We start from the raw sequence: 16,596 nt of genomic DNA on the forward strand, positions 1-16,596 counted from the left end.
GTTTATTTATTGTATGTGACTTCTTGTGCTGAGAGGAGGAAAACTCTTATCAGTTCAGTTTGCCTTTTGAGACCTTTGACTTTGTCTTAAAAATCTTGGGAAGTAAGATTTGTCTAAGAACTCGTGATGTTGAAGCCTGGTTACGCTGGGGAGCTGGGCAATAAACATACTAATTACTTTAGATACCGATTGTTTCTATAGCACCACCACCAGTGCAGACCACACACCCACCTGGGAGAGGCTTGTAGCAGTTGCTTTGGGGAAAATACATGTGCAGGATGAGCCTACAATGCTGTTTTGCTTAGATAATGTTCAGCAAGAAATACATGTAAGGATTATTGTAGTCTGAAGTGCTTTGTGGACCTGTGTGTGCAGTTGCTTTCTGAAGTAATGTGTATTTTTCCCCATTCACAATGTTTTGTAGCCATTACTTCCACAGCTGAACACTCGGGCTGTGTCCAAAACTAGTTGATTTTAGCTTTCAGTCCTATTGCCTGATAACTTAGTTTGGTGACTCTCATAATCCATGGGCTAGTATACTGGCATAATGATTACTCTGTTTTATTACTCTGCTAGTAATTCTTTAAGTGTTGACTTTTGAGCATGGAGCTTTTTATTTTTGCTTTTATCATCATTGATTATTACAGCAATTTTGTCATCCAGTCATTTAAAGTCACGAGGTCTTTTTGCAATGAGTTTGCTTTTCCTAAAACTGAATAATTATGTGCTTCTGGTTGCCTTCTCTTTCCTGTCCCTGGCACATTTACTTGTCATTTGTGAATGTTAAGCAGCAGCAGTCCCATCAGAGAGCATGAGACTTCACTAATAACATCTCTCCACTGTGAAAATTGACCATTTATTCTTACTTTCAGTATCTGTCATTTAGCCAGTAGCTGCATTCCCAGCTGCCCTATGGCAGCACTTTTCTTTAAAGAGCCTTACCTGAAGGAGCCCGTCAGAGCCTCTCATCTGAAGATCTGGAGATCTTCTGCAGGATCACCCCATTCAAAGATGCGTTGACCACTTTAGAGGAGAAACCTGGGAATTTGTGAGGCATGACTTCCCTTTGACCGCCCTGCTGGAAGGCGGTGCCTCATGTCATCATCCAGCTGGTCGTTTCTGTAACAACAACAACAAAACCACAGGTCCCTGGACCAGATCTCCAGCTCTGCTGACACAAAGAGGGGTTGGGGGGAGGGTGGAGCAGGTTGATGGAGAAGTTTGGGACTGTGTCTTTTGATGGAATACTGGCTTGTACTGACTTGGAGTATTTGTGTAGTTGAGGCTTTAACGTGCTGACTATTAACTCCATAGTTACTCAGTGAGCCTTTCTTTTTCTTTATAAAAGGCACTAAGTTGTGTGTGAGTCTTGAGCTGAAAAACTGCTGAAGAAAGTGATGCAAGAGCCTGCTGCAAGCCGTGTAGTAGCAGTCTTCCCAGGGTCATCCGGAGTAGTTTAAACAAAATAGTTGAATAAAAATGTGGTTCTGCTTGTAGACTATCTTTCAAAACTCCTATCAAAGCGATTTTTTTTTAAAAGTTAGTCTTACAGGGTTGGCAAATAGGAGCAGTCTCGATGACTACGGTTCATTTTTCTCTTCAATATTCAACTGGTGATTGGTTTGCAGAGCTACAAAGCAATAGCTGTGTCAGTAGTTTCCCTATTTGCAGAGTGTTATCATCAGTCTTTGTAATATTTTTTTGAGCATACCAATAGTATTAGTCACTATGTTAACACAGAAGGGCTATCATCTTTATGGTTAAAATTTAAAAACTTCAGGGAGGGAAAAAAAAGGAAGTTACTGGAATCCCTGGGTCGTCTTTGAATTTGTTTCATTTTTTAATTTAGCTCGACTTTGCTGTTTTTAAAAGCAGCTATCAGCCCAAATATCTCACCGTTCCTGTCAACTGTTTGTCTTGCTGTGTTGAGTGTTTTTTCATCTCTCCCCACACCTTCCTGTAATTTCTGGGGAAGCCACGCGTGTGGTGGGCCTCTCAGAAGTTTGGTGGCTGTTTTCACATGCATCCTTCCCCATTGCTAGGAAGCATATCTTGATGACGCTTTTGTATCCTGCATTGAGGTGATCTCAGGGACCGTGGCTGAGAGACCCTGTAAAACACGGGGTGTTGGTTAATATAAAATCAGCTGGTGAAGAGCAATTTTGGGAGTGGAGGGGTTGAAAATTGTGGTGTTGATTATTCTGAAATAATGTCTGAATTCAACCAAGACGTGTGAGGTCTCTCCAGCGGCTTTTGAGGAAGCCTAGATTATTGCAAAACTGTAAAGAGAATGGATTTGTAGCATCATTTAAAGCTACCCAAGCTGTGGGCTGTGGTGACCTGGCTCTCTTCCTCCGACTGGAGAGATCTGAACTCCTTTTTCGCTAGGCCTTCAAATAGCTTTTGGTAGGAAATCTCAGTTTCTACCATTAGAGATGCTTGATTTCGTATAAATAAGTATCTACATTCACGAGAGACTGCCTGAATCTCTTCCACATTACCACAATGGGTCCTACATGCCAGACCAGAAGCAGTTATACCTTTTGCTGGTGCAGTAACTGTTTTATTTTTTTAAAATTTTATAAGAAACTGGAACATCAGAGAACTGAACTTGAAAATTCGGAACAGGCTTGAGGCTAGGACACCCATTTTCAGGTCAGCTACTTCATGTGCTTTGGACAAGGACTTAAAGAAACCAAGGTTTCCATGATTTGTATGTGTATCAGCGTGTGCTTGTCACTTCCTCCGTAGTTTATTACTTTCTAAGCCTTTTGTGTGAGGAGGAAAAGCGTGTCAAAATACCGCTTTTAAATGACCAGAGCTAATTAACAGTCACTGTTTCTTTTCTGCCTTTTTTTCTCCTCTCTGCATATTATGCACTTAGATAAAAGGAGATCCTCACAAAGCTTAATGAGAATATTACTTGATCTTCAATGCTAGAGATGAGTACGGTAGGAATAGGGCTTGTATTAAACATAAATTTGCTCTAAGGAGTTAAAAGCAGATCTGCCAGTATTCTTATATGAATTATACCATTAACACTGCAGTTGTTAATGTTTTTCTTTATAAATTTTGTAAGAACAAGCCCTTAATTTATATAACACAACTCATATGTATGAAATTAAAACATGGTCCTTAATCTTGTTTTCTCATGGTAAATACCGTTTAAATTTAGACTGTGTGAAGTGTATTTTTGTTTTGGCAGGCCTAAATTATTTCATAATTCTGAATACTAATTGTGACGTGAAGCTTCTGAAAACACAATTGCAAGCAAAAGTCAGCTTTCTGGGTGTGAAATTCTGTCATGGGAAAGAGGGCTGCAAATAGCTTGCTCCAATCCAGTCCTTGACTTCCATTCCAAAGCTGTCAATTCTAAATAGGCTTTGGTTTGCCTTGCAAAATCACAACCACTTTTAGCGTATTATGAAGGAGAACATTTCTTAATGTTATGTATTGTATTGACTGGTTCAATAATTTGAGGTTGTCTTGATTATAAAAAAAAACAACAAACAAACAAACAAAAAAAAAACAAAACACAAAACCAACAACAAAAAAACCAAAGAAAAAACCCCAAAACAACCCCAGGGGAGCTTGGCACTGCTGATAGTAAAGCTGCCTGGGGACTTCCTCTGTAGTCAGTGGAGGACACCCAAACCCCAGGGTAGCTGTTCCCCGTATCTAAGGATTTAGGTCTTTTGTTTAATCTTTTCATGGAAACCAAAGTCCAGTTAAACATGTTGTTGGGACAAAGGTGATGTGAAGCTCAGGAAGCTGGGAAGCACCTGTGTGTCCTCTAGTTTCACCGTAGCCAAATAAAGATTAGCCAACAAGAAGTTCTGCCTGTTTTGTCCGTAAAAGGAGCTTTCAGATTGAGGGGAAAATCACCGCAGATGCTCAGGATGCAGGTTTTACTGCAGGGAAGCGTCCTGCAGAGCCTCACTTAATGAACCCCCACTTGGTTCACAGAGTTTAGCGTTGCAGTGTTACAGTTAGCCCTGGGTAGTGTGAGAGGGGACCGAGTCAAACTTCAGTCTTATTCTTCATTCTGATGCCAATGGCTCTTTGACCCAGAAAAATTTTATGCATTATTTGCTTTCTTCCTTTTCGCGCTAATAAAATGGTGTGTCTCTAGCCATCACAGGAAAGTCTCAAATGAAAAGCAGCATTTCACTTAGTAAAATTTATTCTGTGGCTGCATCTAATAACATTAATCACTTACTGAGCTTTAATTTAAAGTAAAAACTGCAAAACTCCTTTCTTGTGAAAGGAATGCATTGGAGGTGACCTGTTGACCTGAAGTGCTGCTTAAAAGCTTTAAAAAGCAATATAAAATTTGTAAAAGATAGTGTGAATAATGTCGCTTTAGAAAAAAGTTACTGATAAACATTCCTATTTGATAAAGCTGGACCTGGGGGTTAAAGTTATTTTGTGACTATTACTTAGAGGACTGGTAATTGTCTGGTTAATGACATTATATTTTGCTCATTCAAGCGAGAGGTAGATTGTTGAATACCAAGTAGTGGGACTAAAACCAACCAGAGTTTGCCCTGATAAGCTTGAAAACTCCCTGCAAGCTGCAGATTGCACTTCAGATTCATTAAACAGAAGTCTCTTTCGTGTTTAAATATGAAGAAAGGAGGCAAGGTTGTAATTAAACCCACCAATTTTGGAGTGTGGAGAGTAGATGGATTTAAGAAAACTCATCTTTGTATATTTCTACATTATGGCATACTTGGTTTTGCTTGGTTTTTTTGTTTGTTTGGTTTGGGTTTTGCTTTGGGTTTTGCTTTTTTGGTGAGGCACCAGTCTCGTCAGTGTAGCACCTACTTCTCTTCTCCAGTCCATGTCTGTATATTTGGAAAGCTACCAGCGAGAGTGGTAGGTGTCCCCCGGGAGAGAGCACAGAGGGCTTCATCTAAAGTCCTCAGCTCTAAGGTGGAAATTTTGATTGGCGGAACACCCACCGTAAATTTCACCAGGTGTGAAAATTAAATAAACTTCTCCTGCTCATGCAACTGCAGCGCTAACAAAGCTGCTGCTGTCGGGGTAGGCAACGTGACCGTGGTTTGCCGAAGGGCATGTGTTGAGTCAGTGTTTTCACACATCCCACCATCACTGATGCTGGCTGGTCTGAGCTGCTGGGGGCCAGATGGGTGACAACACCCTGTTTGTCTTGACACATTTTTAACCGCAGCATCAATTGGTATTTGAGGGAGCCAAAAAAGACGTATTGGACTGGCAGCATCTTGCTGCTCAGTCTACATAAGAAGATGTTTCTACACAAAGAGTATTCTCTTGCTAACTGTGGTTCATCTAACTGGTGGAAAGCAGCAGTAGGTTTCATAAATTCCTGTAGGGATTGAACGGGTTGTCGTCAGTAAATGCAGGACATCTCGTACTCTCTGTTTTCAGCTCTTTTCCTGCTTTGCTCCCAACCTTCGTGGTCTTGCTGCCATGACTTTTGCTTGTTCTGGCTCTGCTTGTGGTTCTCTGCAGAGCTGTCTTAAATCTGGTTTTGCTTTTTCTGTTAACTTTCTGCTGGTTTAGTGCATCAAGCTGACTTACTTGGAGGTTGGCTGATTGTCAAGGCTGGCAAGGAGAAGAGGAGGAGTGGAAATGATGCAAAAGTAGGCAGGTCCCTTCCGCAGGTAGAAAGCTACTGTGTCGCCTCACCTTGTCTAATGAAATCACACTCTCTGTAGTGAAAATTGGAGCAGGGTTGAGAGAGGACCTGGAACTGCTGGTCTCAGGTGCCAACTTCAAAAATAGTAACTTTTGCTTCTGTTTCTTGACCTCTCATTCCACTTTATCAAACCCCTTTTCCTCCTACCGATGCTTCATTAGGAACTCTTCTTTCCCAGTCATTAATAGCTAAAATGTGAAATGAATGAAGCAGGATTCACTCTTAGTCAAGGAATCAAAAGATGTTTCAGCAATGAATTAGTGATTGCTGTGAGAAAGAAACTTGCAGCCTTCAGAGCGTGGTGAAACACTGATGGGAACAATAAAAAGGAAGAGGCCAAGTGGCTGTAAGAATAAGAAATGGAGAAGGTCATGCATCTGCATTTCCAGCAAAGAGCTGAAAGAAGCAAATGAGAAGTGCATGCACTCCTAAGTCCAGGGAAAGATGATGCAAACCAGCCCAAGAGCTGATCTGGTTGAGAAATAGTGGAGAAATAACTATGTGGTTATGAATCAGTAACCGATGTTTTTCTGTTGTGGATGGAACAGCTCCAGTATTGCCAAAATCATAATTTAAAAATTACATAATGTGAAAAACTGTAAATCTCAACTCACGCTCGTCTTGTTACTCTGAATTTTTAGTTGATGCACTTCACAAGAAAAGCGTTCTTTTTTATTTTTAGAAGTAAGGCTAAATGAGGAAAGTATCAATGCTAGTTTTGATTCTAGTAAATCTAGCCTAGTTTTACTCGGCCTTTTCTTATTGCCTTAGCCAGGTGATGCAGGTTGCTTTCCATGTGTGCTGTGCTCCCATTTGTTGTTGTAGCTCCAGATTTGTCATCTGTGCTGTCATATTTTAATATTAGCAACATGCATTTCTAGGATCAAAGAGACCTCGGACAATTGGACGATGCATTATGTACAAAGTGTTGAGCTGATTGATTTTACTGCTGTCTTTTGGGAGAGATCATTTGGAGGAAAAGGCTGGATGTTTGGTTTTGCCCACTTCATTCCCAGTCCTATGGACACTGCTTTCCACCCGAGAAGGCAGGTGTTTGCTAATCAGATGTTCTTCTGTTCCTTCTGGAGTTCTGATGCTGCACTGTTGCAAGGCAACGTTGTGCTCAAGGGTGATTCTCCTGTTTAAAGAAAATAAAAAAAAAAACCCAGAAGGCGGCCACCCTGTGTTTTCAAAATTAGTTATAAATACAGTGCCAAAATGTTTTCCCAGGCAGTCTTGCTGTCTCAGCATAATTCTACTCTGTACATGAGATTTTGTTTCTGCAAGCCTGCTGTTATTACTAATGTCAGCAGTAGTACTAATGTTGCTCCAGCCAGAACTATCTCCGTTCCACTTACATCCTCTCTGCATCACCTCGTGGTAGGTTCAGGCTTATTCCAGCTTCACTGCCTAAAGTACTGGTAATTGACCTACAATCAAAATGGTTTTTGTTTTTGCACACAAGGGCAGAGACGTAATGCATCCAGAGTGACTACAACTCTTGTCAGAGGCAGCTCTGGAAGGTGATACTGCAGAGGCTGAAATAGTCCCCAATGCAGTCAGATGAGTTATAACCATGTTTTGTGTATTATCATATGTAAAATATTGGGTGGATGTTGTAGCAGACGTGGATTGACACTAGGTAGAGCAGTAACTTTCAGTCACCGACAAGATTTTGAGGGATTTTTTTGGAAATGTGACCTTTTATGTATTTTCTTCTGTTGTTTGCTCTTCTTTTCAGGAATGGCTATTTAGTAGGAAGTAGTAAGAGACTTTAGAATACAAATATGTCTCAACTTTGCAGTTGGCCTATATCTAGTGAACTGCTATTAAAAGAGAAAAAGTGGTGTATTTAATAGTTAAAATTTGTCAGTTAAACGGTTAAAATTTATCTGGCAAAACATGAGTGTTCTGAACTATTTCAAAGCATTAATCTTCTGGTTAGCATCATATTTTGGGGGTCGTTTTTAGAGAAGAAGGAACAAAATCTATCCAGTGTGGTTGTCTGTTCTCAGCAAAATGTACTGTTACTGTCCTTTTTCTAGGGGTCACCTCTGTTTGATCTTATCAAGCAGTCAAAAGAACGAGAAGGCCAAAGTGATCAGCCCGAGCCCACTTCCACTCTCAATCTGCCTCTCCAACATAATCACACTGCAGCAGACCTGTAAGTGACGTGTGTGCTTGAGGTCTAGTAAAATGTGAAGTTAATGTTGCCCTTAATATTTAAATCCACTTGTATTCTGTTTTCCTACTTGTTAAGCTTGGTACTTAGGTTACGCTGAACTGTTGTGTTTGCTGCTGCTTATTATACATGTAAATTTAGCTAAATCAAATTTTGAAATAATTTTTTTTTTCCAAGCCCTATCAAACTTGTAATTGCAAACTGTTATATTACTTGCCTGGGAATAAGTAAGTCCTTTTATCAGGTTTTTAATCAATAACTTGAATTTTTAGTTCCTGATATAGGAATAGCAGGTTACAGTAGCAATTAATTTCTTCTAATGAGGGAAGAGTTCCTGCAATATTATGCCTAAAAATTTGTTCCTTTATCCTGTGATGTTAAGTGCTTAATGTATGTTGAATCTCCAGTTACCTTTCTCCTGTGAGATCTCCTAAGAGGAAAGCATCTGGACCTTCTCCAAGTGCTACTTCCACCCCAGATGCTCAGCCATCTGTGAACCCCCAAACACAGAAACCACAGAAATCTACCTCCCTCTCTCTGTTCTACAAAAAAGGTTTGTTGCTTCTGTATATGCTGAGATTGCAAAGTTACCTCTGGTTATTTAACATTTTTGGCGTTCTGGAGCTCAACGTTTCTTAAAAGATTGTAATAGTATATGTACTAAACACTGTGCAAACCCTCATCTGCCTCCTGAGAAACAGTAAAACAGTGCCAGCGGGTTAATGCATGCACTCAACACACTGCAAGTGCGAACCGAAAACTCACCTACTGATTGTAAGAATGGCCATATGGACTCAGATGGAGGGTTCTTCTATCGTGGCATCCTTTTTCCAGCAGTGAGCATAAATAGGTGTCATGGGAAGCTTAAAAACTGGGCAAGCATATATGGTGCTTCCCTTGAATGCTTTCCCAAGTTTTGACTTTATCCACCTTGGGGTTTTTCCTGGGCTTAGTAACTCTCAGTAGATTCATGTTCCAAATGCTTGTTCAGACTCTTTTTGAATTGAAATAGACATACGTGAGCAGCATTGTTTGGTGGGGACTTCTGTGTCTCTCCACTGCCTGTTGTATGTAGAATCTTCCATTTATTTTGAACCTGGTTTCTACTACCTTCCTGTGATGGCTCATGCTCCTTGTAGTGGGAGGTGGTGAACGTTCAATTGCTGTCCATCCTCCATCATGTTCCTTTTATCTTGTATACCGCTATTATTACGATTTCAGTTTACTTTTCTTCTCTGTTTCTGAAGTGTATCTACTGGCCTATCTTCGACTACGTACCTTGTTCTTTCGGCTTCTCTCTGAACATCCTGACCTGGAACCCTTGATCTGGACCCTCTTCCAGCACACGCTGCAAAATGAGTATGAACTTATGAGAGACAGGCACTTGGACCAGGTAACATTAACAAAAAAGTTTTTTAAAGTTTAAGAAGACTCTCTTGAACAAAATGTTCCTTATATTTTTTTATTTTTTTTTTTTTAGCCATTAGGAATTATTTCTTTATTGATCACTCAAAGGAGAAACTAAATTAGAGTGAAGTCTATGATCTCAGGTTTTTTTAAGTACTGGCACGCACTTGCTATGGAATCTTCAAATACCATTTACGGCTATTTTCAAAATAATGAAGACACCCCAAGTTTTCTAATAATTTGCATAAGAAAATACTGATTTTTTTCTTTGGGAAGACAACATGTGTGGCTGATAAATATTTTGTTATTCTGCCCTAAAATTGCAGCACGTGAAATGAGTTTGAGAAGATACTATCAGCTCCAATTAGTTGATTGTCATACAGAAGTGGAGGGAACAGTAGTTGACTTGTGTTGTGGGAAGTCCTCGTGAAGTTGAGTCGCGTGCTAGTTTACAGAGCACCGTCAGTAGTACGAAGCTCATCAATTGATTTCTGAACTTGAAATGAAGAAGCTGAATTCATTTTCTGCGTTTCTAGTTGTCGTGTCTTGTTTCTTTAACAGATCATGATGTGTTCCATGTATGGCATATGCAAAGTAAAGAATGTAGATCTCAGATTTAAAACAATAGTTTCAGCATACAAGGAGCTTCCCAACACAAATCAAGAGGTATGGAAATTCTTTAATGTTATCCTTCCATAAAAATGTTATAAGCTAATTGTTTCTCTCTGTTCCTCTAAACCAAAAACAAGGTACGCTTGAACACAGAGAAAAAAACTGCTTCACTGTATCTCAGTTTTGTGGAGGACAAAACTGTCTCTAATGCTAAATGTCTCTTTAAACATCTCGCACAAATAATTTGGTAACTTTCCTCAGAAAGCAAATGTCGTTCCACTTTTTTACTTAGAGCTACTACATGATGGGTTATGATTCTATTTGAAGATTCAGGTCCAGTGCTAATAGGATTTTCAAAGACAACCCAAGCTCTTTTAAGAGTTACCTTAACTCAGCGTTATGGGGAGATAAGCAGGTAACATTCTGTAGAAGCTTTCAATAGAAATAAAATAAATAGATATGTACGGTTATATATCAAGCAGGGTATATATGGATTAAAGTTGCAGGCTTAATTCTGACACTAAGTCATCCCGTTCTTTGTAAAGGCCTTACTGTAGTTAAATCTTTGCACAAAATGTTAAATAAATCAACAGAAAATCAAACAGTCAAACAGTTAATTGAACCGTAGGCATCCTTTTAGTAGCTGAATTTCTCATAGTGTATTTGTGCTTCTTGGCTAGACTCTAGACTTCTTTTTCCACGCCTAAAGAACTATTTAATCCACATCAGGTTGGTAATGATTTCCTTTTTTTTTTTTAGCCTTGCAAGGCGTGCACAGTAGCAAAGCCTTTTTTTTGGCAATTGTACACGTGAAAAGAAATGGAGCTTAAATTTGAAAAATGTTGTAAAACTGCATTTGCACGAAGGGGCTTTGCCATTTAATTAAGTAAGGTGCCTCTACTGATGTTCACAGATGTTTTGGAAAAAAGAAATTAAAACAGTTCTAAATAGTAGTTACAATGGCTTGCGTGTGATACACGTGCCATCTTATCTAACACGGATTTTTTTGAATGGCTTTGAGTTTGTCAAATGTAAAATTGTCATCTGTTGTTGTTGTTTTTTTTTTTTTTTTTTTTACTGTGTCTGATTTTCTCACCCTCTGTAGACTTTCAAACGTGTTCTTATCAGGGATGAGCAGTATGACTCCATTATAGTCTTCTACAACTTAGTGTTTATGCAGAAGCTGAAAACGAACATTTTGCAGTACGCCTCCAACAGGGTAAGCTGCTGGTTGCGTTCAGTATTAATCATTTAATAGAAGCGGAGTATATAGACAATAAAATCTTATGATTATTTTATTATTTCTATAGCCTCCCACTCTGTCACCTATCCCACACATGCCTCGCAGCCCTTACCAGTTTTCCAACTCTCCTCGGCGTGTCCCTGCTGGCAACAACATCTACATCTCACCCTTGAAAAGCCCATACAAATTCTCCGATGGGTTTCAGTCACCCACAAAGATGACTCCAAGGTCTAGGTAGGTTGTTGACGAGCATTTCTTTGACTAAATTAAAGGTATTTTGGAGATTTTAGTGGAAGCAAATTAGAAAACCGCACAGTCTAGTTTGTCAGTAGTCTGTGGTTATTATACCTTTTCTGGTTAATGTATTTGGAATCTTTATTCACCTTTGATCTCTTTTCTGTTTCAGTTGAGTCAGTGTGATCAAGGAGTTTGGGTCTCTTTTTTTAGAATAATCGCATCCAAGAGGGGTTTTCAGACGTAGTTGCTTAAATGTTGTTGGCTTTGACTTTGGATCACACTCCTGAAAAACACAGATGAGCTTTGTAGAGTTGTTTAAAGAGAAAATACTTTTTTGGAACAAAATGCATCAGAGGATTTTGTTGACTGAGCAGAACATTTCAAACTGTTGGTCACTGGTTCCTAGCAGATGAGGATGACAGCAAACGTGCAGGTCTCCAGTGGGTTTTTCAAACTAGGATCAAGCAGGTCCCATTGCACCTGGCCCACTGTGTACAAAAGTTAAAATATTATTGCGTATTTTAGGTTGAGGTCTTGCATGGTTTTGATTAGCAAACGCCTAAAGGTAGTGATGAAAGGATGATTATCTGGGTACCCAGCACTGAAATGTCTTCCTGATGATAAGGGATGGACTTTGGGGGCTTCTGATTCTTTCAAGAGGGTTTATTTTTCTCTCTGTATGGTAGGGTTGATTTGGCGATTCGGCATTCACTGGCCCAAATAGAAACATGAGCGGTCTCAGCACAGTAAAGCACGGTATGGGTTTGCACTGTTAATGCACAGAGAGAAAGAGACTTTGTTAATGTTTGGTGCTGAATGGTGCAAATTAGTGGATGCTTCTATCATTGTTAAATGTAGATTAATCTTAAGTACTTCTCTTCTTCATTTGGCAGAATTTTGGTGTCGATTGGTGAATCCTTTGGGGTGAGTTTTCACATTTTTAATGTCCGCTCTTGAATGCGTGTAACTTCTGGAGGAATGGGGGTAGCTTGCTGACACCTGTAGAATCGGCCAGTTGAGTGTGTCTCATTTAATGTGGTATATTATGGAATCTGTAAGTGCAAAGATTACAGGGGTGTCCTCTTAACTCCTTTCAAATACCCGGACTTCACTTTTAAAGTGTCTTGCATTTTATTTTAGTTGCTTTGAAAAACTGCAGAGTTTTAGAACTCCTAATTTTTAGTGGATAATTTGGAAAGTTCGAGTAGTTTGAGGATTTATTGGCAATTCTTTCCTTATTTTCTTGCAATTGCAGACTTCTGAAAAGTTTCAAAAGATAAACCAGATGGTGGGCAACAGTGACGGCCAGCTAAAACGCAGCGCAGAAGTAAGCGCCGCTCCTAAGCCACTGAAGAGGCTGCGCTTTGATATAGAAGGGCAAGACGAAGCTGATGGAAGGTGAGAGATTGTTCTTGGCTTTTCGGGAATCTTACATGTATTTGGATCTTAGGGCCTTTCATCCTAACTTCATCCTGACATCCTAACTTCTGTTAATTCCTGAGCTTCAGTAAATACATGAAATGAGAGAGGATAGCGTAATACTTCTCAGTTAGATGCTTTGATGTCAGAAGGAAGGATTTATTCAGTGCCAATACATCCAGCAGCCCGGTGCTTCTGCTGAGGTCTAAACCATGCTGTTGTCTTTAGTTAGTCTTTTAAAAAACAAACTCCAAATTTTTTAGACATGCGAAATCATGAAAACATAGAAATGAAACACCTCTTGAGTTTAGTGTGGACAAAAAGAGAGTTTGTATCTTTGTAAGAGAAGGCGATAGCGGTGAAATGAACTAGCCTTGATTTAAAGTTAGGTCATGAGGATAAAAAAGGGTTTATTTATTTTTTTTTTAAATTCCACTTAATTGTATGCTTTCTCTCTGCAGCAAACACCTACCCCAGGAGTCCAAGTTCCAACAAAAGCTTGCAGAAATGAGTGAGTATTACTTTTTTTCATTAACTGCACAGCGGTGAGTGCCGTGGGTAAAACGGTTTGTGCCCACTCAGATAAAAACATTGCTCAACTCTGATGTCATTTGGGTGACTTGCTTAGTATTTTTGTACTTGCTCCGTTGAATCTTGAAAATGCGGATTATAAAATGGAAATCCTGAAAAGCCTTTTTGAGGATGTTAAACGGCACAGCAGCATAGAAGATGCGATATTACATGTGAATAAGAAAATGAGCATGACACGTTCTTCCTAAACATTAGAATTCTTGAAATGGAATGAAACGCTTGCCAAGGCTTCCCCATTTGCTGTAACGACAGACCCTTAGCTGAGAGCTTGCAGATGGAAATCACTAGTAATTAGCAGCAGCTTTTAGTTGACCAGAACACCTTTTTAGGTGATTACGGTATAGTCAAGGAAAATAATATACACAGGAAAATTGTATGTAACTTTGTATGTTGCTTTTCTGTCTTTTATACTAAAATGCCTGAGACGGCTTTTTCTTCTACCGTGGATCAGCATTTCTTTCAGATTTTATGGGATCACTTTTCTGTTTTTTCAAATTGAAACTCAAATCTGGCTCATGATAGGCAAAACGGCCCCATCCCCGCATCTGAGTTGTGTTTTCCACTCCCGAGAAAGGAACACACTTGGTCTGAGCGGGCGTTCTCACTCTCTGGTGGAAGCTCAGCTCTGGAGCTCAGCGGATTTTCCCATTAAAAACTCTTCCCTGGCAAGCGTTTGCTCATCAAGATAGGTATGAGTACGGATCCAGGCACCTCTCGTTTATTTTAGGGCAGGGAGAACGCTGCAGCGTTTCCTTGCGGCAGAGGTGAAGAAGGGATGTTGTGTCTCAGGTCCGGTTGTGTTAGCGCGTGTCACTGGGGGAAAAGGCATCTCCTGGGCAGGCCGGCGCTGGGATGCGGGCGCTGCTCAGCCCCCAGCATCTGCCTGGCGGCGAGATGAGACCCCCATGTGACGCGGTCCATCTGCCCGCCCTCAGGATGGAAACCGGCAAAGTGAGGGTACAGACGCCACCAGAACTGAGTGGAGTGAATTTCTTAAGATGTGTGAGATTGAGCAAGAATTGCTGAAGCAACTCGGAATTAAGTGTTCATTTTTGAATGAGGGGTTGGTTTTGAGTCATGTACTTCTATGCCTTGTGCCGTTACAAATTTTTACAATAAACAATCACGTCGGAAGTAATTCTTCAGAAACAATTGAATTTCATTCTTGGTTTGCTTTTTGTTTGTTTTCTTTTTAGCATCTACTCGAACACGAATGCAAAAGCAGAAACTGAATGATGGAAACGATACCTCAGCCAGCGAAGAAAAGTGAGATTCTTCTCAGGAGCAGGGGCTGCGCTGCGGACCCTCTGATATTGCTTTTGGTTTTACAGCCTTCATTAATTGAGTTGCTTTTTTAGTTGCTTTTTATTCTGAAACTGCTAGTTGAAAGCATTTGGACTTTTTAAATTTTTAAATGTTTTTTCATGATACTTTGCCTTATGATGTAGCATATATACAATGTAAGCTACTGAACTTAATTTATATATATTTTTTTGAGGATTTTAAAAATAGACTTGGAAGGTGTCTTAGTTTCCTATTGCACCATTAATGATTTAAGCCAGTTCAGTCTCCTTGGATTGGATTTTTCTGTCTGAAGACAAAACGTTAGCTAGAATGACTTGAAATGCACTAATTTTGTTTCTTAGATTTCAGTTTTTAGGTGTTCATTACTTGCAAATTTTGAAAATGAGGGGCCAGATACTGCAAAGATTTTTGTCTCTGTATAATTAGCGCATCAATTTCCCATTAACTTAAACTGCATGGCAGTCATAGACCTAATTAGACCTTCTAATGTGGGTCAGGGCCTCGCATTAGACGTACAACCTGAGTTCAAAGTGAACTCGTTGTGTAGCCGTAACTACTGAAACCAGTACTTAGCGTTTTGTAGTTTTCCTTCCCCAGTTCTCACCCCGGTGTAATTTCAGAGGGCATTTACACTGTCCATCAGTTTGAATTTCATGGAATATGAATCCCACAGGGAATCTTCCCTGAAGCTGAAGCTTCTTCCCATGTGCAGAGTACCTGAGGTGCACTTTCTTATCTTGGCAAAATCTCAATTATTTAAAAAAAGAAAAAAAAAGAATGCCAAACCAACATCCCACCTGGTACACATAAGATTTCAAAATTCTAATGATGTCGAATTTTCCTGACGACTTTAAATTTTCACCCAACTAACTATAGCCAAGCCAAATAGCTTGAGAAACAGGCACCAAACCTCTTCCCTGCAGCTGAAAGCTGAGTGGCTCCGGTTGGGTTCCAGGTAAGAGAAACCTGGTCTCTGAAAGGCACAGGGCACCATCTCCCGTTGCCCTCACGCAGCGGCGGCACAAAAGCTGAACTCGATGAGCCCGCCTTGGGGAAAATCAGTCTGCCTTATTTTACTGAAAAGGCAGAATTTCATAGTCACCTTGTGAACTGTTACAACTAGTAAAACAAACCCCCAAACCCCAAAACTTTTTCCAGCTTAGGTGTTTGTAAGTTCCTGATTCGGATACTAGAATTTTTCTTGCAACGATAATAGTCAGTTAAGGAAAGCACAAGTTTTACTTCCAGTGGATGAAGATGTAAGTAAATAAATGAAGTCCTGCTTTAAAATCACCCATTTTTATGAAATTTTTCAGCTACTTTTTGCAGTTTTACAAACAGAATGTATGTTAACATTGGGGTATGCTGACAGTAAGCTCTGTTACAGCCATTGGAGTTCTTCCATGCTCCTTTGGCCAGAGGGGTGACGTTAGAGTCCCGTACCTCAGCAGGTTTCTTTCCTGTGACAATGTAATTTTTTTTTTTTTTTTTTTGTTCAAGACTGAAGGCTTTACATCAAATGTACAATAATATTTTATACAACTAATCAGTTTCTCTCCTTTCAAGATAAATAAATTAGCTTTTAAAAGATTTTATAGTTGGTAGTTTTCTTTTATTAGATGGGAAGGTGACTTCGTATGGTAATGGTGTGCTGCTGTATCAGGCTTCCACCGTGATTCTGCAGCGGGTAGAAGCAGAGAGATGTACAAGCTGGTACAATCCCTCCATCTCCGGTGATTCTCTGCTGGTGCAGAGGTGCAAATAATTGGGCTTGGAGTTCCCTCCAGAAGTTTCCGTAGGACGTTCTAGGAACGTTTTTGCCAGACCTTTTGCTCCAGGGCCACCGTTGGTAACGCTTCTGGCGGAGGCAGGCCCGTATCGCGTCTGGGTGACTGTCGCGGCCCTTGTGGAGGCTGC

The 16,596-nt window shown here is 40.0% G+C and overlaps 1 protein-coding gene across 3 annotated transcripts in view; it reads left to right on the forward strand.

Annotated features, from left to right (window-relative positions):
- RB1 (RB transcriptional corepressor 1) overlaps positions 1-16,274 on the forward strand; it is an 83,801-nt gene extending 67,527 nt beyond the window's left edge. For all 3 annotated transcript variants that reach the window (XM_074565673.1, XM_074565683.1, XM_074565711.1), the window contains 10 exons: positions 7,729-7,847; positions 8,273-8,418; positions 9,113-9,258; positions 9,834-9,938; positions 10,990-11,103; positions 11,195-11,361; positions 12,258-12,288; positions 12,620-12,762; positions 13,245-13,294; positions 14,571-16,274. In XM_074565673.1, coding sequence (XP_074421774.1) covers positions 7,729-7,847; positions 8,273-8,418; positions 9,113-9,258; positions 9,834-9,938; positions 10,990-11,103; positions 11,195-11,361; positions 12,258-12,288; positions 12,620-12,762; positions 13,245-13,294; positions 14,571-14,644 — 1,095 coding nt within the window. In that variant the 3' untranslated portion in view covers positions 14,645-16,274. The remainder of the gene's footprint in view (positions 1-7,728; positions 7,848-8,272; positions 8,419-9,112; positions 9,259-9,833; positions 9,939-10,989; positions 11,104-11,194; positions 11,362-12,257; positions 12,289-12,619; positions 12,763-13,244; positions 13,295-14,570) is intronic.
- The last annotated feature ends 322 nt before the right edge of the window (positions 16,275-16,596 follow it).

The sequence above is a fragment of the Larus michahellis genome, chromosome 1, assembly GCF_964199755.1.
Source record: "Larus michahellis chromosome 1, bLarMic1.1, whole genome shotgun sequence".
NCBI classification, from domain to species: domain Eukaryota; kingdom Metazoa; phylum Chordata; class Aves; order Charadriiformes; family Laridae; genus Larus; species Larus michahellis.